Source organism: Prinia subflava, chromosome 2 (genome assembly GCF_021018805.1).
Source record: "Prinia subflava isolate CZ2003 ecotype Zambia chromosome 2, Cam_Psub_1.2, whole genome shotgun sequence".
NCBI lineage: Eukaryota > Metazoa > Chordata > Aves > Passeriformes > Cisticolidae > Prinia > Prinia subflava.
Genome location: NC_086248.1, coordinates 26436619 through 26462251, shown reverse-complemented (window position 1 = coordinate 26462251; position 25633 = coordinate 26436619). Strand labels below are relative to the sequence as shown.

Below are 25633 nucleotides of genomic sequence, written 5' to 3'. Positions count from 1 at the left end.
CCATGGCTGCTGATCTTGGAGCCAGATACTGAGCTGGTAGCTGTTCACAGTTAGTTAGGGTTAATATACACAAAGTGTATGATCTGATTGCAGTTCTGTAGCCTGAAGTTTTCATCTTTCTATCCCTTTAATATGTCTTGGTTTTTGCAATGTATTTTAAAGCTCTGGTTCAAGATGTATTGCCAGTCAATGCTGAAGGAACATTAATTTTAACTCATAAGAGAAAATTCAAAGATAACAAAACCATTATTCTCTTTTTTCTTTGTCACTTTATTCTCTTCACTTTGTTAAGATTTTTCTCAAATCAATTCAAATCAATTCTCAAATCAATTATTGTTGATTTTTTTTAACTCCCTTTTTTTTTTTTTGTTCAGCTTTGATGATATATACAATGTTAGGGAAGTAAGTAGTCAACCATACTGATACATTTATGTAATGGGATAATTTGTCATTATTTGTTTGTGAGTCAATGGGACATATCACATGTTATTACTTGTTCAGTACTGGGAATGCAGAAAAGCAGAATGATGAATGACATAGAACTGACAGAGAGACACGGGACAAGATCAAGGACAAAATGTTGATGAAGTACTCTGTCAGAGCAATGTGTATTTTAGTCACGGTGTTAATTTGGAGTGTGTGAGCAAGGTTCATAATCAAAGGCACTGGGACACATCTCTGTTCTTTACCACTTCAGACTGTGCACTGCAAGAGCAAGAGTAGCGATCAGATTGGATGATCTAGACTGGAAAAGAAAAATAAACCAATGAGATTAGCTGTGCCCTTTGCTAATTCGACCAGCCTCAAATATTTTACAAATACTTTTAAAAGGACTGTGTTTCAAGGAAAAGATTATGCTGTTTTCTGCAGTCTTGGCTTAATAGCTTTATAATGAAAAAGTAGAGAATGAAAAGAAAAGGTGGACCTGCTTTGCTTCACACGATTTTGCCAATCACTGTATTTTTCATACAGGTTTATTTTTTTTTTTCAATTTTTAAGTTAAAAATACATGCAAGTATGGGAAATTAGTCTGCATTAAAATTAAACTAATGAAGGTCATTGCATGAAGTGAATCTCAAAAATTGATTCACATTTACTGATGACCTTTCACTTTTTTATGTGATTGGATAAAGAGCTCCTGAAAAACAATATTTGGAATAAAGAAACATGATTTAAAATGTGGTTTAAAATCTATAAGTGACAGTTCAGAGACAGATAAAATATGTAATAGCTATCAAGCTAGATAGATTGAGCTAGCCAGAAATATAAACTTTTGACTCAGTACTAACTAACATGTTACTCTCCAGAGACCAGCATAGGGAGGCATATTTGCAAACACTTACTGCATGTACCTACCTGCTAAGAACAGGGTGGTTAATTAGATACTGCATCTGACTTCTACTAGGTGTGAGAAACTTCTTCACTACAGTAGAGAAAACTGTGAATAAGTAAACCAAAACAGTTTGTAATGGTTTCCATTAAAGGTGCCATGGGACTCCTATTGCCTTAAAAAGAATCCAAGCACCATGTATGCACAGGGAGGGACCAGCATAGAGAGGAGCAGGCTGAGGTATGGCAGCTGGTTAAAATGTGCAGGTAGTGCCTGTGCAAGTCAACAGTAAATAGGGACCAGAGAATTTGAAATTTCCTGCATCTGTTTGTGGGTCTGAATTGCTCCTCTGGAGGAATGTGCACTGCTTCCTGTCGGCCTCCTGATAAACTACCATTATTTAAGTCTTTGTTTGCCCAGATATTAAGTTTAGCCCACTGTTAGTGCTGTACTGGATTTACTATTATTTTTACTTGGGTAATTAGATCACTGATTTTGTTACTGCGTTGTCATCCTTGGACAAGTTGTTGATCCCAAAACTTATTGCATGATGGTGTCTATTACCATACATGGAACCTAAGGAAGTCAGGGATGTCTTTAGTCCCTATAATGCTGGTATATTACAGAATGTACTTCATGGTCCCAACAAAAGGCAGAGTTAAAACTGGATTATTAAGAGCTGAGAGGAGATGCTCAAATGGTCAAAGATGGACATGACTCAGGAAAATTTGTTCTTGTCAAATGTTTTGAGAATGGCTGTAGTCAGATATCTAGGAGCAAAGAATGTTTAGTGACTGTGCTCTGACCCAGAGTTCAGAGATCTATATTTTGTTCTTCCATACTCTCCAAACTGTGCTCAATTTTGTGCAAATTAGTTTCCAAGTGTCCGTGGGTTACTAGTCTTTAAAATCAGAAAAAAAAAAAAAAAAAAAGTGCTTCCTTGATTTCACAGAGAGTGATTTCAGAACTTCACAACCATTTAGCTTTTATGGCAATGGAGACCAGAGACAAAGAACATGCAGAATGAGAAGGAGTTTTGGGATACAGAGCAGAAAGACTTCAGCCCACCTATCTTTAGAAGTCTGAAATACTTTACTCTGACTTACAACCTAGTGCTACCTTTTTACTTGGTGGGGTGAAATAAGAATTTCAGAATTCTCTTCACCTGTCCTGTATGAGGAAGGTACTTTATATGAAATCATATCCTAAATTTGCTTGTTTTTTCTACTGACATAAAATGCAACATTAGGTGGTCAAGTGCTACATAGGCATCTATGATCACAGAATCATAGAATTATAGAATACTTTGGCTTGGAAAGGACCTTAAAGGTCATTCTGTTCTGACCTCCTGCTGTGGGCAGGGACACCTTCCACTGGACCAGGTTGCTCAGAGCCCCATCCAGCCTGAGGAATCCACAGCCTCTCTGGTCAACATCTTCCAGGGCCTCATCACCTTCACAATAAAGAATTTCTTCCTAATATCTAATTTAAACTACCCTGCATCATCTTGAGGCCATTATCCCTTGTCCTGTCCCTACAGGCCCTTGTGAAAAGTCTTTCTCCGGCTTTCTTGTAAGTCCTCTTTAGGTACTGGAAGGCTGCAACAAGGTCTCCCCAGAGCCCTCTCTTCTCCAGGCTGAACAGCCCCAGCTCTCTCAGACTCTCCCCTATTTTCATAGCAGAGGTGTTACAGCCCTGTGATCAACCCAGTGGCCTCTCTGGACTTGTTCCAACAGGTCTGTGCCTTTCTTGTGTTGGAGCCCCTTTGGCAATCTTTAATGCAGCTTTATATGTAATACTGGAAGGAGCAAGTAAAAAGGAAAGAAATCTACTCCCCACTTAGGATGCTTCAAGGAAACAGCTGAGACAATGGCATGTTTCATCCTGGGGATAAAGAGCTATTCCCTGTTGGGAATAACTTTCCAGGAATAGATTCTTCAGTGATCTCTGCCAGCAAATGAAATTACCTAGCTCTGTGAAGGTACATGAGGGAATTTGTTTTTCCCATTATAAATCAAAGTGGGAAAAGACAATAAACACAAAGAACTCTGTTATTTTAAAACCTTTCTGTCTCTTAAATATTTTTAGATTTATTAAATAAAGACATAAAAAGGGGAGAGAAATAAAGAAAAAAAAGGAAGACTATTTTGCATTAAAGAAGCTGTCTGTGTGTCATGTTTTCCAGAGTTAGCAAAAATATGGAATTTGAGACTCCTTCAGTCATGTTCAAGTAATCTAAGGGAATATGGGTGGATTGAAACTAACATCAGATTTAAATGTGGGGGAGTTACGTTTTGCCTCCAATGCAGTCCATGACTCACAGAGTTCTGAGGATTGAGGTTACATTCAGTCAGACTCATTTCCAGTGTCCTTGTGACTAGGACAAAACTACTATTTCATACGAAAATTTCCTGGCTCCTATTTAAGATCAAGAGTGAGGCATAATGTGCCACATGTATGGAGTAGTGCTTAATAAATGGGACAGTACTCTCTGTACTGCTGCAAACTCCAGTCTGTGCTAGAAAAGTTTTGCCATGCCTCTGTCTGCACCTTTTCTCAGATGCAGGTATGAAGGCAATGTCTGCTACATCAGTGCCAACATGGCAGGCTTCCCAGGTTGCAAATTCAGAAACAGATTCCACACTCTAGAGACGGTGATGACATTTTCACAATTACGAGTTATTGTTTCTCCCACCCTGTAAGCATTGAGATGCTTAGATGTACTTAGGCTAATATAGATTTACCTGGGGAGTACTTTAATTCTTTACTAGTGTTTCCCATCTGTTTAGTGCATGGTGCAGCTTTGTATTCCTTCCTCCCCCAGTCCCTCATACTGCCTCCGTTAATAAAGCTGTATCCAGTCACATCTGGTGTGCAGGTTGGTTGGAGGTTACTGCTCAAATCTTTTAAATCTAGTCTCATACCCAGTCTTTCAGAATTAAGCTGTCATTCCTCTTTCTCCTGTTTTTACTGAACCATTCTGTCAGTACAAGCATTATGTGATCTCTAAGCTCCAGGAGCTGACTACAGCAGTCTGGTACTGGGTGCCAGCCCTAGGGGCCATGTGGGTACTTAGCACCAGCACTCTGTTTGCTTCACAGACGTGTACAGACTTGATTTTATTTGTAATTCATGTAGGTCCTATTCACTCTGCTGCAAATTTGTACTTTTGTGATGCTGCTTTTTCTGATTTCCTCTACCTGTGAAGAATTATTGTTCCACAACCTCAGCAGCATATCCTTGTACTCACTTTCACTTAAAAGCCTGTCAGAGGTGGCATTTCTTTTAACAGGAATATTTCTCTCTGTATTTTCTTTTGTCTGTCTGAGTGTTGAGTAAATACTAGTGTACTTTTATTTGTAGCAATGTTACCTAGAATCCAGGAGATGGCAGCAGTTGCCAATAATTCATTTCTTAAAATAAGCCTATTTAAAGCTGAAAAACAAAGATATTTATTTTCATAGGTAAGTCAAACTATATCTGCCTGTGTGTAAAATATTACAACATGTCAGGTTATTAGTTTTATTTATAAGCTTTTAAGTTCTAAACCAGACTAGGAAATAGAACTTGTAAACACATATACTGAACATTTTGCTCTAACACTCTATTTATTCTTTTTTAATCCAGCTATTAATATTACTCAACCAAGTTTCAGTGGCACAGATGTCTTTGGCTATACCTCATTCCTAGCTTATTCTACAATCCCAAATATCACCTCCTACTATGAATTTCACTTGAAATTTCAGTTGGCAAACCACCACTCAGCTTTACAGGATAACCTGATTTTTTTCACTGGACAGAAGGGCCAAGGTAAGCTTTATTGGTATCACTTATCCTTACAAGCTTTCAAATTCTTATTGAACAAGTAGGATAAAAATATGCACAGGTTTTTCTTGATTCTATTTAATATATAATGCCATTAGTGGGAAAATCATCTCTTCAAAACTGTTTTGTAAAGAGAGAATAATCAATCAGGTTGTGTTTCTCTTTATTAAGAAGAAGTATAATTGCTTCCAATAATTGAAGTCACCAGTTAAATCCGAGTATATTTCTGAAACCAGAAAGTCAAGGTTCCCTTTTTTCAGTTGGTAATATAAATTTCATTGTTAATCATTGAACTCTGCGTTATTTATGTAAAATAGGAGACCCTCAATCCTGAGATCTCTCAATGCAAGTTAACCCAAGCTAGCTATGAGTAAGTTGAGCTGCAGTCTGTGTAGCAAAGTATTTAACTTGGTCTGATTAACACAGCTTAGAATCAGGTTATGTGATCTACTTAGAATATTTGTATAAGATTTTAACAATACTTAAGCTATCTCTCCACAGCACCCCTGTGTGGCAGGCTGAGTGGCATCAGCATGGCATGGGTAACCCTGCTTGTGTTCTGTCCATCTGTCATGGGTTAGCACTGGCCAGATGTTAGTGCACCCATGAATATATGTTTTTTCTCTAACAACTCCTGTGGGATGTGATCAGGAACAGAGCAGAGCAGGCTTAAATCTTGAAAACAAAAAAACCCCACCAAAACTTTATTAATTACATAAGAACAGGGACAGAAATACTCTTAAACACACACAGAGACAGAAATAAAAACTTCTTAGAACATTTCTTCTCCCAGTTTCTACCTCCCCACCCATCACTCTTCACAGACCAACCCCTGGGTTTTAGATCAAACAATCACCACTCAAAAACAAACTAATCTTCAATTCAGCAAGGGAGAGAGGAGTCTCTCTCGCACCACAGACTGTTCCTCAGAAAACACGGGTCCACCCCTTATGTGTTTCCATGTCACCCATAGCACCGCCCGGAGAAGTCTGCCAGGGTGACTCTCTCTTTTTCCTATGTCCAGCGCTCTCACCGCTGTCTCATAGGCCAAAACTACATACAGGGCTTTTTTAAGGATGCTGCATGCCGAGCTCTCCCCTTTTCACCCAGGGGCCGGGGTTCCAGGAGCAGGTCTGCCCTGAGGGCAGAGGGCACCACCTCACCCTCCCCCTCTTTTCTCTGCTCGCTCCAATTCTTCAAGTGCCAGTCACTGTAGCAAACGCAAGGGGCAGCTGCATCCACCCAAAAATGCAGTTTATGTTCAAAAGAGACTCAAGTTCAGTCCATGGCTGACATTATGCAAGAAAAGTCCAGCTCCAAGGCTACTCCTCTCATTCTTCCATCGAGTTCCTTCCAATCATGCTTTATCATCTCGGTCCCAGGCCGCTTCCCTCTCTCCGAAAACCACCAGTCATGAGAATCAATGTCTAAGAAAAGTTTCTTTCTGCCAAGCAAGGGTTAACAGTTTCTTCTCGGCAGGGTGCTGCAGGCGAGGCACTCCCAGGCTCGGCAAACCCCCACGTGGCTGGGCACCTTCTCCCGGAGTTTGGGGGGAGGAGGGGGGTGAGCACACACAGAAGGCACTTCTACAGTTTTCCACCCCTCCATCCTGGACGGGGCAGCTCAGTTCCAGTTCTGTCCCTTCTCTTCTCCCACCCCCGGGGGGGCTCTGGCTTACCTGAGCCGACCACGTGTTTCCCCTCCCCCACCCAGCCTCGTGGCCAGGTGGGGGAAGGAGACTGGAGACATCTCTCTGCTGACACCCGGATCTGAAAAGAGGCCGAGCCCTTCAGACTCCTGCTTTTAACTCTTTGTGTCCTCAGAGGCGTGTCCAAACTTCCGAGTGACCAACCCAGGTGTTAGCAGAAAAGCTGATCACTGATTGGACTGCCCACATCCCCCTGGAGGAATTCACCTCCCCCCCCAACCACGACACCATCCCAGCATTACTCCAAACAGAAAACACAATACTAATGAAAATTGAGTAAAAATTTATATAATTTGATGCAGACATAAAGCAGTCATAGATCATAGATCCTTCATAAGAAGCAAGTAATTTATTTTTATCTTAATCGTTTCTGCAATTAGAGCATGACCTAACATTTGGGTTTGGAGCTGTCCTGTGGGATTGTTGAAGCCTAGGAGGGAGGCTGGGTGATGTGTCCTAGGTCTAAGCCCATCACAGTAGGAGTCTGATTTAGGTATGGCAATAGAGAAAGATAATATAGTAGTAGAGGCTGTAGTAGATGTTTTACTGTATCTGAAACATCACATGAGTTTTGCAGATATGGCCCTTGACCAACAGGAAACCTACACTTATGCTGAACAGTATCAGAAAATTAATGCTTCAGAGGCATAAAGGAGGGGAGAAATTGTTTTTTGCTGTCTTAAGATACTGAGCTCCCAAAATGCGTTATTAAAAATCAATTTTGGGAAGGCATTATGCAGTTACATATATATCTACCAAAACAATTGCAGTATGCAATTACATATATATCTAACAAAACTATTGCAGTACATCACATCAGTAGGATACAGGATCCCTCATTTACTATGTTAATGCATTTGATATTTTCTTAGGTCTTCCTTTCTATTAATTTTCTTTACTTAAATTCCTGAACCCTCTGAGGCTCCTTCCCCTTTGTCCCTGTGGCAGACTTGCAGGAGTCAGACTGTTATTGTATTGAAATACAAACTAAAACTTGTTAGAGTAGAACAGCTCAGCAGTTTACCTATCTATGATATAATTAAGTCTGCTACTTTTCATTTGCAAAGATCCTGTCAAATTTAGCTAGTGCAGCTCAGCTGATGAACTGCACTTTAGTGTGCCATGAAACTCTGGTACTTAATTTATTGGATGGATTACCTAAATTAGCCTAACACAAACCGGTATTAACTACTTTGAATGAATTTAAACTCAAAACTTAGCTCTGCTTCTATATGTTTGGAAATCAGAATTTGCTATGATTTTCCCCAAACTTCAGCAAAAGACGTGGTCAAACCTAGTTGATCCTGCTAACGGAATTACATTCACATTATTTTAACTTCATCCAGGTAGACCTCTCATCATGCTACATTTTATTCCTGTGACAGTCACCATCCACTCCAGGCAGCTATTCATTTCACTCACTAATTATTAATTTTTGCGGATGGACAAAATATTACCTTTCTTTTTTGGGCAGCTGAGCAGAAATGGTGCACAGAGTTGAAATTACCTAAACCCTTTCCATCTAATCATTCAGAAAACAGCATTGAAAAGCCAGTGTCTGCATCATTAAATTTTTATAAGAAGCTCTGTTGTAATATGAACCCAAAGAAATAATTTGAACATTCTTTTCAACTACAAGACTGAACCACCACATTCAGATATGTTTCTACAGCATTGGGAACAGAGTTTCAAACACCTGTGTGAAACATTTCCAATTGTAGGAAATGTAACCAAACAAAAATTATACCAATTAATTCACTGTCTTTATTCAGGATGGAGAAAATGCAAATATGAAATGTAGAACACCAACGGTACGAAATAATCTCATTCTTTTTCAGTTACAATAATCAAAAGAGAACACAAAAAATTGTTTAAATATAAAAGATACATTGCACTAAAATTTGTTTCAAAAAGGCTTGCCTGCAGGGTGTACCCTGAACTGTCAGAAGTCATTGTGGAATGTAGTTCTGAGAATTGTATTTGGCTGAACTGAGTTTTAAAAAGAAGTCTTACTGGTGTCATTTTTATTAATGAGAATACTAGAATTCTGGGCTTATTATGCAGTTGTCAGCCAGAAACCTGGCTTTTTATTACTTTGCATATCATTTGTGTGTGTGTGTGAGCACTGCAGTACAGCAGTCAGGCATTTCTGCATCCCCATGTCCAACAATGGGTGAGCAGCAGCGCACCTGCCAAGGGCAAGGCTCAGCAAGCACAGAACAATGAGGTGATAGTAAAATGCTGCTGGTAATTTACAACTTTATCCTTAGTCTAAATGGTTGGGGAGATTGAGCACCCCACATTTTAACTACCAGAAAGCAGTTTCTTACCAAGTGAATGTCACTTATTTCACAAAGAAGATGCTCGTGTTTTAACAATTTACTGAGTGTTGAACAATCATATTCTCAACAGGAGGAGTATGAGAATTTTCACAGCCAGTGATCTTCCAGTCAGGAAGTATTTTTTAACACTTAATTTGCATTTTCCCCTTTCTCCATTTCATCCCATTTCTTTTAGTTGACATTCTCCTGTAGCACTCTACCTGATTCCCATCCAGTGTTGTCTCCGCCCAAACCACAAGCATTGATTTCATAGCTAACTTCTTGTGAGTTACCATGAAATTCTGTCCCAATACATAGCTAAAGTTAAAAGCTCTCTCATTTATGCTGACTAATAACATTATTTTATTCTGGCCCCACCCTGACAGAGTTCAAGGGCAGGTTGGATAAGACCTTGAGCAGTTCCATCTAGTCAAAGGTATCCCTGCCTATGGCAGTGGGTGTTGGGATTAGATAATCTTTGGGGTCCCTTCCAACCTCTCAACAATCTATGATTCTATGATTATCTTCACTATCGAGTCAATTTTGTAGAGGGCTGACAGTGTTGCATTTCTTTAATATATTTTGATTCTGAAAACACATTTTAAAAAATCAGAAACCCTTTTAAATAACAGTTTGTCTTTAATGTGCTTCCCCTAGTTTTGCTGGTCAAATGACATGAGTACATTTTAGACACTCCTGAAAATAGAAATTTTAGTAAAAGCTTTTTGAAAAGAATTGTTATTTTCAGTTTGGAAGTCCTTCACTGGTAATGTGCCAGTGTAACTGAAAGCAATGGGATTTTGTTTAGTTATGAAAAATCATGAACAAATTATTGTACTAAAAAATGAGTAGTGTTTATGTTCTATACAACTGAATGTAGCTGCATACTTTCTACAGAGGCAGTGGATTTATATTCTTTGGAATAAGGATTTACTTTTCTTTTTCTATAGATTCCTATTGCATTAGAATAGTTACTCTACAGAAAAGCAAACTTCTGAACAGAAAAAGCACAGTATACCGAAAATTCATTTCCAGAATATGAGATAAGGGGAATATGGCAGTTTTGGCTGTGAAGCAGCTGTGTGCAGAGCTTCAGTGGGATGACAATATAAGAAGCATTGTTTCCTGGGGGAAAAGCCTACTTTATCTTTTGCAAATGAAGAAAATTTCTCATGCATTTGACACAGGGCATCAAAACCCACATTTGAAATGAGGGCCACCATGTGACTCTGGAGGAACAAATAGGAAGAGACCTTCCTGAAACAATTACAAAACGAGATAGCCTTATGAAAACAGAAGAAAATATCAAATAAAACATGTACGGGCATGAAATTGAGCACTGAATTGCTTGAATTCACAGGAGAGTTTTAAAAAGAAATGGATGGCTTTGAATTTCAATTCAGGACATCCTAAGGCACAAGTGAGAACATTCTCCACTTTCACCACTGTTTGTATCCTGGTTCTTTTACCATACACAAAGAAAAATTGGAGTTGATAAAAGAAAACAAGTTGATCAGGTTTTCTCTAAACAATGGTGGTTCCTTTCTTGCCTGCATGAGAAGAGAGATTGAATGCTCTTTAAAGATTCCAGTGTAAAAATGTGTTTATTTGGATGACCAGGAATAGGTCCAGGAATTGAATTCTTATTCATGGGCTTTATGTCAGACTTAAAATCCTTCAAATGAGATTTTACTCTACAGTTACTAAAAGCACAAACAACACTTACAGCATGTAGGCCTAAATGTAAAGAAATTGTTGACTGCAAACTGGTAAATCAATCAGTTCTAACCTGAAAGTTAAGAAGGCCTAAAGAATTAAAGCACTTGGCTGACTAAGGAAATTCATCAATGAACATCCTGAAGCTGCCTTAATCAGGAGCAGGGGCAATAAAGTCTCCAGGTGCTGTTGAGTTAAGGGCAGCTGAAGGAGCCTCAGCTAGAAGCTGCTAGAACTTCTTCAGAGTCATGTCCCTGTTATTCCCTTTGCATCAGAGCAGCAGGTGCCCTCTGGTTTTGAGGCTCTTGAAGTACTTATAATGAAAGCTGAATGCATCCTGGAACAGGATTAATTCAGGGCCTGTTCTCACATGCAGCTTGAAATTATATATGTGTGTGTTTGTTTGTTTATTATTATTATTATTATTATTATTATTATAGATTTTAGAGGATGTTGAAAATTTATTTGTGTTCCAGGGGGAAGGAACAGCAATGACTGCTAAATCCACACGTTTTGTGGATATCACTCTCTTAACTATAATATGAAAAAATCTTCTGTCAAAAATCCCATAAATGTTTAAAATGTCTGCAGTTCCCATTTTAAATCCACAAGAATACTGGAAATAATCTTACAGGTTAACCAGAGAGAAATATATAGTAAACTTATAAGCTTCCTGGCTAAAATTTTCCTAAACTGCTCATTTCTCAGTGGATTTGGAGTCTGTTTTACAAACTGGTCTTCACTAAATCCCGGAACAAGTAGTTATCCTTTTTTTTTTCCTCTTTTCAGGTCTGAATGGAGATGATTTCTTGGAGTTAGGCCTCCGTAATGGGAGAGTGGTATATAGCTACAACCTAGGTTCTGGCACAGCAACAATCATCAGCAAACCACTCGATCTGACGCTCAGTGTTCATGTCATCCATCTCGGCAGAACTCTCCAGAAAGGCTGGCTGAAGGTAAAAAAGTAATTCCTTTAGAATGATAGCTTTTAGATGAAAGTGCTCCCTCTGTTTTTTCACATTTTACATGGAAAATCTAATTTTTTTTTGTGTTTCCCTATAAAGCTGGGGGGATTTTCCTCACTAGAAGGTCCCAAGTAAAGGCAAATCCCTTTGTTGTAACAAGTATTAATGTTTCATTGAAAGGTGGACGATCAGAAGAATAAAACTGTCACTTCTCCTGGGAGGCTGGTTGGACTCAATGTCTTCAGTCAGTTTTATTTAGGAGGCTATCGTGAATATACTCCAGAACTCCTACCAAAAGGACCCAGATTTAAGAATGGCTTTCAAGGTAAAGATTACACCATTTTCAATTCCTTTTAATACATACATCAGATTGTAATTCTTTCTTTCATAGGCAACTGAAACAATCTCTGTCTTATCAGGAAACCAACTAGAATCTCCTTGGCTGAGTTTCCTGCAGCTTTTTCATTATTTCACTATGAAACATGGAAAAAGAGGCTTTGCTAAATAATTTTAATATTTTTTGTTTCTGCTAAAATGAAAGTTTGCCATTGTAATATTTGCCCTATAATCTCTTCTTATGTGTCCCTGTTCCATAGCACAGAGAAGGACTGCCTTTCTCTGAAGTAGTTCAGATTCTTCTCCCACTGTGACTTGGCAGTGTTAGGGTATTAGTTTTCATGCTGAAAACTTCTTTCTGAAGGAAAGCTGATTTTCTTTTTGTTTGTTTGTTTGTTTGTGGGGTTTTTTCATTTGTTTTGTTTTTGTTGTTTTGGTTTTTTGTGGGTTTTTTTTTGTTTTTTTTTTTTTTGTCCTGGCATTATGATCTAGGTCTCGAGACAGGACTTAGCTAATTCCTTTTGCAAATATTTATTGAGCAGATAATAATTTTTACCTCAAAACTGATATTGAAGCTTTATTAATCTGTTTTCAACTCCTACCATATCAGCAATGAAGCAAAGGACTTGCTCATAACTCTTCATTTTTGTTCTTTACTTCCAAAGAAACAATGTTCTTGATATTTGCAAGGTAAAGTTTCAATTCATTTTAAGCACTAGAAAGCCTTTCAAATGAAAACAATTTGCAATAATAAAACAGTTTGAATTCTCAGTTATGAAACTGAGGGTACATTATGAAAGGCAAGCATAGCAGTAAACCTCACTTTTATACAATAAACACTGCATTTCCATTAAGACCATGGAACTGCTTTACTTCCAGCCATTACCTCACTCTTTGTTCTTACACTGAAATTTCCTCAAATTCAATTCCATATCATATAATCAACTTTTCACTCAGCATGTCATATGAATTAACATCACATCTGTCTCTGTCTTTTCAGGAAGTATTGTTTTCAGGATTGTATAGTTACACCTTTCACAGCCTCTAAGCATCTTGCAAATTGGCATATCATAAAACAAAGGCTGTGCAACTGTTTTAACAGGGTCAATATCTGTGAAGTACTTTTGGCTTTTTTACAGACATGCTAACAGGAATCTCTGGTTCTTTACTTTAACCACAAATATGTTGAGTTTTCCAGGTTCCTCATGTTCCAAATGTATTGTAATGACCAGATTTCTACAAATTCAGTATGAATAATCTTTTAAAAAACACAAAGTTCATGTACTGTTAGTTACCCTACTATTTATTGATTTTTTGTGCTTTTTACAAAGAAGTATTACTACAAAATTTTGGGAAACATGTAGCACATAAACAGTTTTCTCTTTGTCCCCATTATTTACAGTTAAGCCTGTTATATTTGCTAATTCATTCCACGCTCCTGTTCCCAGCAGCAGCTTGTCTGTTCCCCAGAGAACAGTGACTTTCAAGGAATCTACACTTTCCTATGACCATTTTCCTCTCATGTTTGCTTGCGTAGTTAGCATCACATTTGTTCTTGTAGCTCAGAAATCTCCCCAGTTTCTCAGGATCAAACTCCATAGATTTTTTTCCAGAGTGGGAACTGCAATATCACTAACAGAGAAGAAAATTTTGAACTATTTTACTTCAGCCAATCTGCAGCTATAGGGATCTCACAGAAACTCTGGAAGTGATAGCCAAGTTAAATTTATCTAGCACATAGTTGATTAAACCACTCAGACTCCTGGAAGCCTGCTGTTGGCTCCTTTTAAAGACATGATTTATTAGAACCATTTTGCTTCCAATACCAGAGTGTACCTCTCCTTTTGTAAGAAATCGCTGCTTGATGAAGAAACATTGAGACCAGCCTTACTGCTGCAGACTAAATGTCCCCAGTGTCAGTGTGCAATAATTTAGGATTTTTTCTCTGTATGACTACAGATTCAGACCATTTCTTACCTGACCTGCCTTTAGCACTTGTTAGTAATTTCCACAGAGGAGGAGGAAACTGAAAACAAATGTTTTTAATAAATTGTCATTTAATAATTAAAAGTTGTGGGATATTTAATTTAGGAAATGTCTGAATCAGCACCTAGAGCTTCTTTTGAAAGGCTGAAGGATGTTTGATGGTACTGTAAGCAATTTGAAAAATTTCATTCAATCCCTATGAGAAGATGAAGAAACTGGTAAAGGTAGAGCTCAGATGAAGCAACCAAGCTCATGGGAACTTCGAAGCTCTTTGCACTTCATCTGAATTTGAGGTTCCTTGGGGACTTAAAGGAGCTTTTTGTAAATGAGATGGTTTACCTAGGTGTTCAGCTTTTTATCATTTCCTGTAATAGTATAATTAAGGGACCTTCAGAGTTTAAAGAGCACACTGCAGATGCTCTAAGAAGTCAAATGTGAGGTTTAGGTAGCTGAAAGTCTTGGGGACAAAGATACTCAGCCTAGTTATTTATGGACAATCTGAAATAGGGGTATAAAACCAACTGACTTGTTCAAAGGTCTGCACAACTCAGCACTATGACTCACCCACACAAAATGAGACAGAGAATTGCTTGGAAAAAGCTGGAAGTTACAGCTGAATTTCCAGCCCTTCCATCTCTGAAAGAGGCAGAGAGAAATCTAGTGTCAGGGAAAAAAGAGGGAGCGTTCTGGTGTTTCATGCTCTGTACTACCATGACTGCAGGATGCAGTCTCTAGCCATCGATGCAATTGATGGAGAGCCAGGGCTTGCATCTAGAACTATGTGAGGAGCAGAGAAAGAGGAGCAACTGATTGTTCCTGTGGTCTCGTCCCCAAGCAGGATGAAGCATGGCTATAGAAGTAATCTGTTGTTTGACAGCAAATACTATTAAAAGGAGAAGTAGATAGGCTAAAGAAACTCTTACCATAAAGCTGAACTGTTGAAGAACCTCTCTCATGCTGAAAGAGCCACCCCTTCACCTCATTCAAATAAATGATTTGGCAAAGTAAATAAAATTGCAGGTACTGCAGTCACTTTTTAAAAATAGAGTAAACCCAGAACACAGCTGAGTTCCAAATAGATACAAATATAGCCTTTCAGTCAAAGTTTAAGTTCATAATAAGGTAGAATATATTACAAGCCTGCCAGGGCTGAGACTATGTTCCTGCACCACCGATGTCACAGAAGGAAAGTGGATTCTGAGCTAGCTATTAATCAGTGATGTATGAATCATACAGGCCCTCTGGGTGTTTGGGTCACAGGTTCGAGAAGTCCTGAGTAGTCACTGTTGGGACCATCTTTTAGACCAACATCCCACTACTCACAAACAGCAAAGAAAAACAGGGGGAAAGCAAAGCATTTAAGGATAGCTAGGATTTAAGAAATCTGTAAGGCCAGCACTGCATTCAGATAGAAAGTATTTTACCTGTGTATCCCTTTCTGTCAGTTCTCTTGCTGTATTTTTAGTACACTTTGAAAATGCCTGCTTTGTGTACTTTTTAGTCAAATTAGCAGCAAGTACTAGCAGATGGGTAAGGGATCCTAGCATGAAATTATGAAAAAAAATCTTTGTGTGACAAGGATATACCAGAAAAATAAAGTAAAAGTTAAGATGAGCAGTGAAGTTATATTTTATGATAATCCCTCAGATTTACTTAATCCATTGTTAGTGGCTCTTTAGTGGTTTATGAGCTCTGGTAGACTGGGATGAAAGCTGTAAAATAAATTGATGGTAAAAAAGGTCAATAAAAGAAAGGACTAGGTGTGGTCTAAGAAGTCACAGTTCAAAAGATTGCAAAGAAAAAGGTAATATCTGTGAATGCAGTCTTGGTGTCTGATTTCAGTTTACTTGCATGGAAGTCTGACATTCAGAATCACGCCAAGTTTAACTCACAAAGTTGGGAACTTCGAGTTCCTCTTGCAAACTTGGCTGTGTCAGGAAACCTCTCCATTATTCAGAATAGTTGGCAGTCTTCCATTAAAAGGGGCCCAGAACTGGCAGAGCAAAGGAAATTCAGGTCAGAAAGAAAGCACATTCATCAGCTGATCCCTCTGCAGAAGGTTGTACAGTGCTTGCAAAAACAGGCTCAAATTGCTGTTCTGACTCATTAAATAAAAGATTCAGTTGAACTTAGAAAGCTGGGCCAAAACACTCTTGTACCTATTACATGCTTTGTTTGCCGGTGCTCAAGAACTGTTCCTAACCTAGATGGCACAGTTAAACTGTGGTTGGTACGCTTAAACTATCATCAACACAAATGCAAGTTCATTTTCCATGATGACCTTAAAGTCCTTGGGGACTCTCTGTGCTTTCCATTGTTTACGCAGAGCTCGGGGCTGCTTTTTCTTAGCACTCCAGCAAGACCCAGGAGAACAGAACATGCTTTATCTACTGCTGATAAAGAGATGAAACATCAGTTAGGATTTACCAATACTAAGGCAGCCTAAAAAAACAACCCTGTAAAAAGTAAAGAAGCAATAATACAAAGGTTGCAAATAAACATCAGCAAGGTTATTTTCAAATTATTTATTATGAGTTTCTGAATTAACAGTTATATGTCAGTATAGACAGAGCTACAAAAGGTGTGAAATATGGAAATAGCTTAAGAAAGCTACTTTCAATAACATCATTAACTGTGGCTACAATAGTTATCTTGCTGTAGATATTAACTATATTTTGTTCCAAAAAAAAACCCTACCAAAAAAATCACATGCTACATTCATTGAGTCCTTCAGATGCAAGTCATCTTCTTTTGTGATTTCAGTGAATCTTGCAACAACTCATATTAAGTGATGCTTTTAAAATCAATGTAATGATTACTTACAATCTCCATATCATATCCTTTCCCTGCTTCTAGTATTAAGCAGAGAGCTTCTGGTATGCACTGCTGAATACCAACTCTTCTTGTGATTTCAGGCACTGTAGGAATTCACTCCATCTCAGTTAAATTTTATAAATCAGGTTTAGAAAGGTCTGAGCATTTTCAAATACGTTTATGAACTAGTTTAAATAATGTGGTTTGAAACCTGATTTTTAGTTTGAAGTTGTATATATACTTATGTATCAATCTGGATGACATTTCAAAAATGTTTAAGGCTACCTTTAATTGATACATCACTTGGATGCTAGGGTATATTTTGAAAGGTGACTTAGGATTTGATCAAAAAAAATATATTATATGGAATCGTCTTCAGTTTTGCAATATAGAAATAAGTACATGGGTCCATAAACACGACCCAGAAATGCTGGAGACTTCAGCCTGGCCCATCAGGCTGACCATCCAGTGACACCACCAGGAAGAACAAAGACTCTCCAAAGGGGCAGTCCCCAGAAAGCTCACAGGCTAAGCAGGAGCTGCTGGGAAGTAGCAAGTAGGGAACACTTCTGCTTCACTCTGAAGCTTTAGCTCCTCCTTTCATTTGGAACACCAGTGTGTTATGAAATTACAAGATAATCAGAGCATAGATCCAGGCGCTGGCACTCAATCTTCTTTACAAATAAATTATTACAACATTAGCTTACAAATATTTGGTGTGTGACAACTATTGTTTTCCTAAACCATTCTTTGGTGTGTTTAGGGACTTAGAATAATCTTTAGATCATTTCCCAGGGGCAGTCTGCATGCAGCTGTACTGTTCTGGAAAATAATAAAGGTTTCATAATACAATTGTGACCATGCCAGGTCTCTTGGCCACCAGCCCAGAAGTGTTTTCCTTACTAGTATATGTTAATTTTTGAAATTATTATCTGAGATTAAGGGCCTGAAAGAGCAGTCTACATTGACCCTAAACTGTCATGTGTGACACGATCTGCATGTACCAAGGACTGAAGCATTCACTTGAGAAGGGAAGAATTTGAGTCATTAGCTGAAGGGATCCTTTGCAGCATATGGAAATTCAAGTCCACATTCCATGCTTGCATTATATTCTTTGGTGCCATCTGGATTCTATTCTATTAAGCAGATTTCTTGCTGTCTGTTCTTATCTTTTTTCCTTAGGTTTTGGGGCTTGTGCTGGTTGGTTGGTTTTTCAGTGTTTTATATTTTGGGGGGATTTGTGACTGTTTTTAGCTGATATAGACACGTTCCTGGAAGAGCATGAGTGTGTAAACACAAAATTGACCTAGTCACTGACCGTATCATCTGTCTGTTCCTTAAGAAATTATTTCTTTTGCTTTACCCACTATTAAATGGAGAACTTCTGATCATACACTCCTTTGTCTGAACAGAAAGTAGCTAGCCTACCTTTTTCTCCTGTAGATGCTGTGGTTGCACATTCACTGAAGATGTTCTGGAGGAACCTGCTCACTGAGGGTTCAAGCTGTTCTGTTGTTTATTTTGTTTTGACTTTTGCTATCTGTTTTAAACTTAATTTCTTTCTTTCTTTCTACTTTTGAGGTTGCATTTTTGAAGTTCAGGTTCGCACCAGTCTTAATCAAGGGTTTAAATCACCAGGAACTCCAGAAGGACACCCCAATTCTGGTCGCAGCGTTGGACAATGTAAAGATTCCCCGTGCAGTTTAATAAAATGCAGAAATGGTGGCAAGTGCATAGAAACTGGCTCTACTGTTTAGTAAGTATATATATATATTTAGATACAGCATAGACTGTCTCTAGACTAATAACTATGGTAATTTATTGTGTTCATAACAGAATGAGGCTAAAAGAAAGAAAGAAAGAGAAAGAAAAATAAAAAGAAAGTTGATGGAGGTTCATTCAGTTAGACAAACACATTAACATTAAAATATTAAAATTATGTTAGGACCATTTCTGGGAATTTTTTTAAGAAATTCCATAGGCTGGTTCTTCTCCACTGAAGTCACTGCCATCCAGACTTACTAGGAAATGCATGGGAAGAATCAGATGTGTGACCTTTTTTTAAAACTAAGTGAGCAGCTGGGATAGCAGAGAAGAAGTAGTAAAGAGGAGAGCTTGACAGTGTTATTGTCCAGATGTGGCTGATGGGGCAAAAACAGGTGACTTCTCTTTCCTGGGAATTATTATTTTCCATTAAAAAACTCCTTGTGGAGTAAACCACTGACTGCCCAACATTAGAAAGTTCTGAACTGGTTTAAATCCATAGGAGCTCCAGACATAGTTTGAAGTCTGTCAGTTCATCTCTAAGCTGCTCACCTGGCTGATCTATGGGATGAGAGGGGGTAGCCGTGAGAGGTTGCCCAAAAGATGAGTCTCTGGTCTTTCATGCCTTGTCTCTGGGAGTAGAAGGAGCTGAGTGCCCAGGCTGTATGCACACAACGAGGAAGTACATTTGCAGTCCCAAATTGCTGTTGAGTGTCAACACTTCCATTGTAATAAATTTTGTTTTCAAACACTTTGTAATGCAGCTGTGAAACCTTTGCTGACGAGCATTTTTTATTTTAAAAGTATCTGCCAAGATTAATTATGCTTGCTTCCCCTTATGTGCTTTCACATGTGTTCATTTATTTCCATACATTTGCATAATTTTTTTAAAAGAGAAAAGTGCTGATTTAAAACTTGTTAAGATACTGACTGAAAACATTGCAGACAGCAAGACAGATTCAAATGAGAAAAAAGGCTTCACACTGTGGAGCCTCTGTATGATGCTTCTTAAAACAACAAAAACCTGACCTTCTGTGTGCTACAAAGAAAAATATGTGCATATCTGTCAAACTAAAAACAATCTACTAACTCTGTATTGAAGAAAGAATTATATGATAATTGGTTTTGCTGCCTGTGACACAAATCTTCACCTTTAAGAAAACTGGTACAAAAAATCTGCTTTTAAAGCCAGTAAACTGTACTATTATTTGGAAAATTGACCCTAAGGTTAGCACACAGATTACTCCCCATTCCCCTTATGAGTGTATTTATATTCTCTTAAATACAGTAATGAATGAAACTCTTTAAAAAACATAATTTGAAATTGCTTTCTGATTGTTGCACTGCTGCATGTCACAACAGTTGCCCTTTGCAGGATCCTCCCAGAGCTGTTAAACCCTTGACATTTGATCTTTCTGAGGAACAAGAAAGGATCATCTTTCCCTTTTTAGAGGTGATTAAAAAAAAAAAATTGGAGGACAAAAAAGTCATAAATGTGGGCTGAAACACCCTACTCCCATCCACCCACCTAAATCCTCCCTTCAGCAATTTACTCAGCTGTGCTAAGTCGCCTTCATGCCTACAAGGTGAACCACCACCAGCAGCATCTAGAGCACGTTTGGAAAGCAGGAGGCAGGCTCGAATGGCAACTGGTGACAGGAAAACACTGAGCTTGGTATTATAGGCAAAGTTCTTTTTCATCATTACAATTTATATTCCAGATTACTTTAGGGATTATTCTAAAATTCCTGGGGCATTGGGGGAAGGGGAGGGGAAGGGGGGTGTAATTTGATTTTTCTGTTTGTTTGTCTGAATTTAATTTATAGTGACCTACTACTAAATTCTGTTCCTGTCCCCATATTTCAGGACAGCTAGGTCTTCACACACTAGGTATATGTGCCTGCATGTACCAGTAATGGTCACTTCTTCCTCTCACAGAAAAAATGAAGCATTGTCAAAGAGGCATGGATGTAGCTTACATATAATTTCTGTCAAAGTACAGTAGCTGTCAATACTGTCTCAATATATTTTCTCAGAGGGAACTTCTTTCTATTTTCAACTCATCTGTGCTCCTTTGAAAAGCAGAATCCTTGAGGGAACTGGATTTGTGTTCAAATATTTTCTCTGCTGAAAGGAGATCTCTCCAGAGGTTTTGGTTGCTGTTTTGAGCTATTTTTATGTCTTGCTTTCACCACCCTGCCAGAAAGTGTGCAGTGCTGTTAAGCTGTAGATTCAGTTGCTATAGGGATAATGCTTTGATTTAAATAGAAACAGAAATATGCGGCATTAATCTTTACATTCTGTCCAGCAACAGAGCACAACTGCTGTGTTTTAACCAAATAAAAGGAAAGTATCTGAATAATAAAATGAAGAATATCATTTTCAAGGGACAATAATATCCCCTATTATTTTATTTATGACACAAAATCATAGAAAATAGAAAGTTACATACAAGATTTTCTACAAGGTGTTATGGCTACCTCTGGTTGTGGAGGTAAGAAAAAAGTTTATCTTGTGTGCTGTTTGAACAGAACATCAGACAAAATGGAGAGGATTCAGTCTGCTAAATGTGCTCATGTAGTGTACTTTAGGCACCCCTGGGTAGACATTTGGCCATCAGCTGCTGCTTCAGAAGAGTTTGGGACTTCAATAAGTTTTCTGTCATATCTCCAAGCCTCATGTGGATTTCTCAGAACTCTAAAGTTTTCAAAGAGCAATAGCCCCTCAGGTTTCAGAAATTAAATCATACCCCATATGTGTGGGGTGGCTCATAAAAGGAGCTTCTGTAGTCTCATTAGGCTAGATTCAATTAAAATAAATTTGCACTGCAAAAACAAAATCAACATGTAACACAAGGACAAACTTTCATACTCTGTAAGGAAAAGATGCTTAGCTGTTTAATCATTGTGGTTTAAAACAATACAAATTTCTGTTTTGGGGGGTGAATTTGCTATCTAAAATTTTTCATCTCATTTGCCTTATTTAATAGGACATTTTTGCAGCAATCCATGGTTCTCTTTGTTTAAATAGAGCTGATTCTCTTCCAATTTTGTTTTCTTCAGGCTTCCCTTTTACCTCCTAGCCTGAAGATAGAGTGTTTTTTGTTAATGTTCTAATTTTCCACTGTGTGGATTTAAAACCACTCTTATTTAGAAACTTCCTTCTTGCTCAGCATCTTTCCACTACAAAACAAATTCAAGAACTGTATCCAGAAATCTCCAGTGGATTGGGCAGCCTGATGGGGCCAATATATGCCAATATGAATTTGAGATGTCCTGCACTGAGATACTTATATGATGTTGAGAAATGTTTCAGTTCCTCCTGGAGAAGTGTTTGGAGGTTAGACAAGATCCCCTAGGGAGTTTCAGATGTCACTGAACGTCTGCCTAATCTCAGCTGGTCTATCCCATTTGATAAATCAATTAGGCTTCTCATCTCCATTAAGTATATGCCTATCTTACATATAGAATCCTAAATTCAGGTGTCAGAATGTGCAGATCTGAACATTTCCTTTTCTGCTATAAGATCACTTGTTTGATTTGACACCACATTTGCATAACTATGGGAAATTCCGTATTTGTTAGCATTGAGACTGACATGTTAAACAATATATTTTCTATATTTAAGGGAAGAATGGGTTTTGTTTAATTTCAGATCTAAGTAATCTTTCCAATTCTTCACAAATCCTTTAGGATCTTTAGTTATTTCCCTATAAAGTTCAAAAAAGCTTCTAGTTTGATCAGGATTTTGTGTAGTACCACACAGACACACTTCTTACATATTTTATGTGTAAGATTATTTTTCATTACTTTTTTTAATGTTGCCTGAATATTGATAAAAATTTTGGGGGTTTGGTTCATAACCAACAGTGACATCCAGTTATCATCCTTGCTTATGTAGAAACTGTGTTGTTTGAGAGCTAATTTTGGTTTTGGTAAGGGACTTTGAACCTGAATAAACCATTTTATGAATACTGCATGACAATTTTAAGCATTTTACAAGAAGCAAAAAAGAAAAAGCCATTAAATTAAACCATCCTTGAGCTTCCTAAATACAAATATTTCAGAACTTGAAGTGGTATTTGAATTTCCAAACTTTAAAGTGAGTTTTATTTGCTTCCTTAACTGGCTGACTTTGCCTTATATTTACTCTGAACTGCATCCTATTAAGATTCCTTTGCAAAACCAGGTGATTCAAGATTATACAGTTTGTTTTCAGACACACTATCAAAGTTGTATTTAAAAGCCCTTCTGTACTTTCCCACCTAAAAATATGCTTTAGATAAGAAAAAAAAATTGGCAGTTTCTCTTGAGATACTGGTATCTCGAGTATAGAAGAATTAATTTAATCCCTATTCTTCAAAAAGCCTGAAAATAGGAAAGTATCTTGCAGTGACATTGTCTCCTAAGACACATAAACTTAGAGTGTCTCCAGGTGAGCTAAACGTGTAGGATCCTACTAGAGTCAATGGAGATCCAGGTCTTTCCAGTTGTCTAAACACTGGCATTATAATGGCACACGTCCTGGGATACTTTTCTGGTCTTCATAGGAGCATAGAAAAAGAGTACTCCAGAGGAGCATAAGTCTTCTGCAGCTCTTCTGTCTTACCTGCTGGCTCACACATCTCTCAGACACACCATGGATCAGAAGGCTAATATCATCAGTCTGCTGAGGCAACTGGATGCAGGACTTTATCATTGGGTAACGCGTGTGCTGGTTTGTGGGATGGATAGTGCTCCAGCTCCCGTGACTGTTTCTGCTGGATCACCACTGATTAGTAGATGAGCTCAGGCAGTTACTCGAGGATGTCATTGCCTAAACTTGAGCATTCTCTCAGGTCTCTGTCAGAAACTTGTCATCCTGGCCAACAGCTGCTTCTCTCGTATACCTCTAGGGCAACTGGAAGCCAACTGGGCACCTGATGTAACATAAAATTAAATGTCTTGATCTCAGAATGAATCTCATCTCTTATACCTAAAGAAATAAAAGAAGCATCATACAACTTACTTTTCGGTGGTTCTGCAAGGAGCAGGGAGTTGGACTCAAAGTTCCCTATGAGTCCCTTCCAACTTGAATTATTTTGTGACTCTAAATGGATCTTTAAATCTCTGAGAGTCAAGTCACTAGTGCAAGCTGTTGAGCTCTCCTGGTCTGAAAAAACAAGCAACCAAAACCAGGAAGACATAGAGAAAACTAGACCAGCATGGCAGGCTGCCCAATGGAAAATATTTGAAGCACTGCCTCTTCCTTCATCTCTGATTAGGAAGAGATGACTAGGAAACTTTGGATCTAAACTTCTCAATATGAATCCAACTTGCTTAGGCATGTTAATGGGCTTCATTTGTTGATAGACCATTGCCACTATAAGCCAGCAAACATGTTCAGCTCTGTGCAAATAATTTTCAATTATTTAAGAAACTGACTTCTGTTAGGTCATAAAAGACAAGAATTAACAGAAATTTAAACAGACATACACAGCCACAAGCCTGGGAAAGGGGGAGTACTTTCATGTATGATGCCCAAGAGTAGCAGCAGCAGCTCCAGCAGCCTCCCTCACGGCACAAGGAAAGGGCACTGCTGTTTGCACTCAGGGAGTTAAATCCCTTCCCCTTCTCAGTAGCTTTCATGCATCAAAGCATAACATTTATAGCTGAGACAGAAAGCATTCTGATGTTGACTTTGATGAATTGAGGTACTTTTGCTTTTGCAAGGTCCTGTCCTCTTCTTCCCTTCATTCCATGATAATGGATAAATGGCTATTTATCATGCTGAAGAGTTTGTTGGCTGTGCTTTGTTTACATGTTGTCTGATGTGAAGGTTTGGTGAAACAGTAGTTTCACAGGCTCCTCATTATGTTTTACACAGAAACAGTGGGCTGATTGATGGAGGATATGCAGCTCAGTCAGGGCAAAGAAAAATTCAAGAGTTTGCCCAAAACAAAAAACAAACATGGACCAAGCAAAACCCAGTCAAAATATATGAGTTTTCATTCTTAGCCTTGAGAGAGAAAATTTCCAGGGAAAAATCCATAATTTTTTATTCAGAGAATAATTTTTTAATCATAAAGTGATAGAAAATGCTAGAATACAAATAGGTCTAATATATTTAAATTTAACTCTTTAGTAAGAAGGTAATTTTAATCATCAATGCCAAGTGTATTCTGTATTTAACAATTTTTATGGAATTCATACTAATTTTAAATTTATAGTGTGACTTTTTTTTGGTTTGTTCCCCAGCCTGGATGAAAGAAAGGCATAAAGTGTAGCAGACAATAACAAGTTCAATGATTCAGTCAGTTTAGAAAATTCACTTTTGGTGTAGATTTATAATCATAGATATATGAAACCCAGATTGCCACCTCTTTCATGGCCATATCCACTATCCTCTTTTCTGTCAAGGGCTTCTACAAACCTACATCTGATATGCCAGATATAGGAATTTAGAAAATTAACAATGATTAAGTGAAAGGCAGTTGCTGACAGACTCCTGCTAGTAGCTAAAATTTGTAACTCAGCAATTCCCTTACACTGGTTTTATTTTTATGACAGTTTTTGCTGCTTACCTTTCCTTTTTAATGCCCACTTTAACTCATCCTAGTTTATGAAGCCAGGGCCTTTTGGAGTTATTTGTAGAGCACAACAAACATACAAAAGTTACAAGCCTCTTTTTTTTTTTTAAGAGATGCTAATATTGTAGTGTTAATATTCAAAATAAAATATTTACTATTATGTACATTTTTCTTTTATAATAAAATGAACATACCAAAAGGTTAAATGAGGAACTTGGTTACTACCCGTTTCTGTTAACCATTTTGGATCAGGTTACTAAACATAGGTATTCAAACTTGAAAATCTTGATTAGATTGCTA

The 25633-nt window shown here is 38.0% G+C and overlaps 1 protein-coding gene across 1 annotated transcript in view; it reads left to right on the top strand.

Annotated features, from left to right (window-relative positions):
- Window positions 1-25633, top strand: part of EYS (eyes shut homolog) — a 722813-nt gene that overhangs the window by 673277 nt on the left and 23903 nt on the right. The window contains exons 42-45 of the mRNA XM_063389422.1: window positions 4958-5140; window positions 11690-11856; window positions 12046-12190; window positions 18583-18757. Of these exons, the coding sequence (XP_063245492.1) occupies window positions 4958-5140; window positions 11690-11856; window positions 12046-12190; window positions 18583-18757 (670 nt within the window). The remainder of the gene's footprint in view (window positions 1-4957; window positions 5141-11689; window positions 11857-12045; window positions 12191-18582; window positions 18758-25633) is intronic.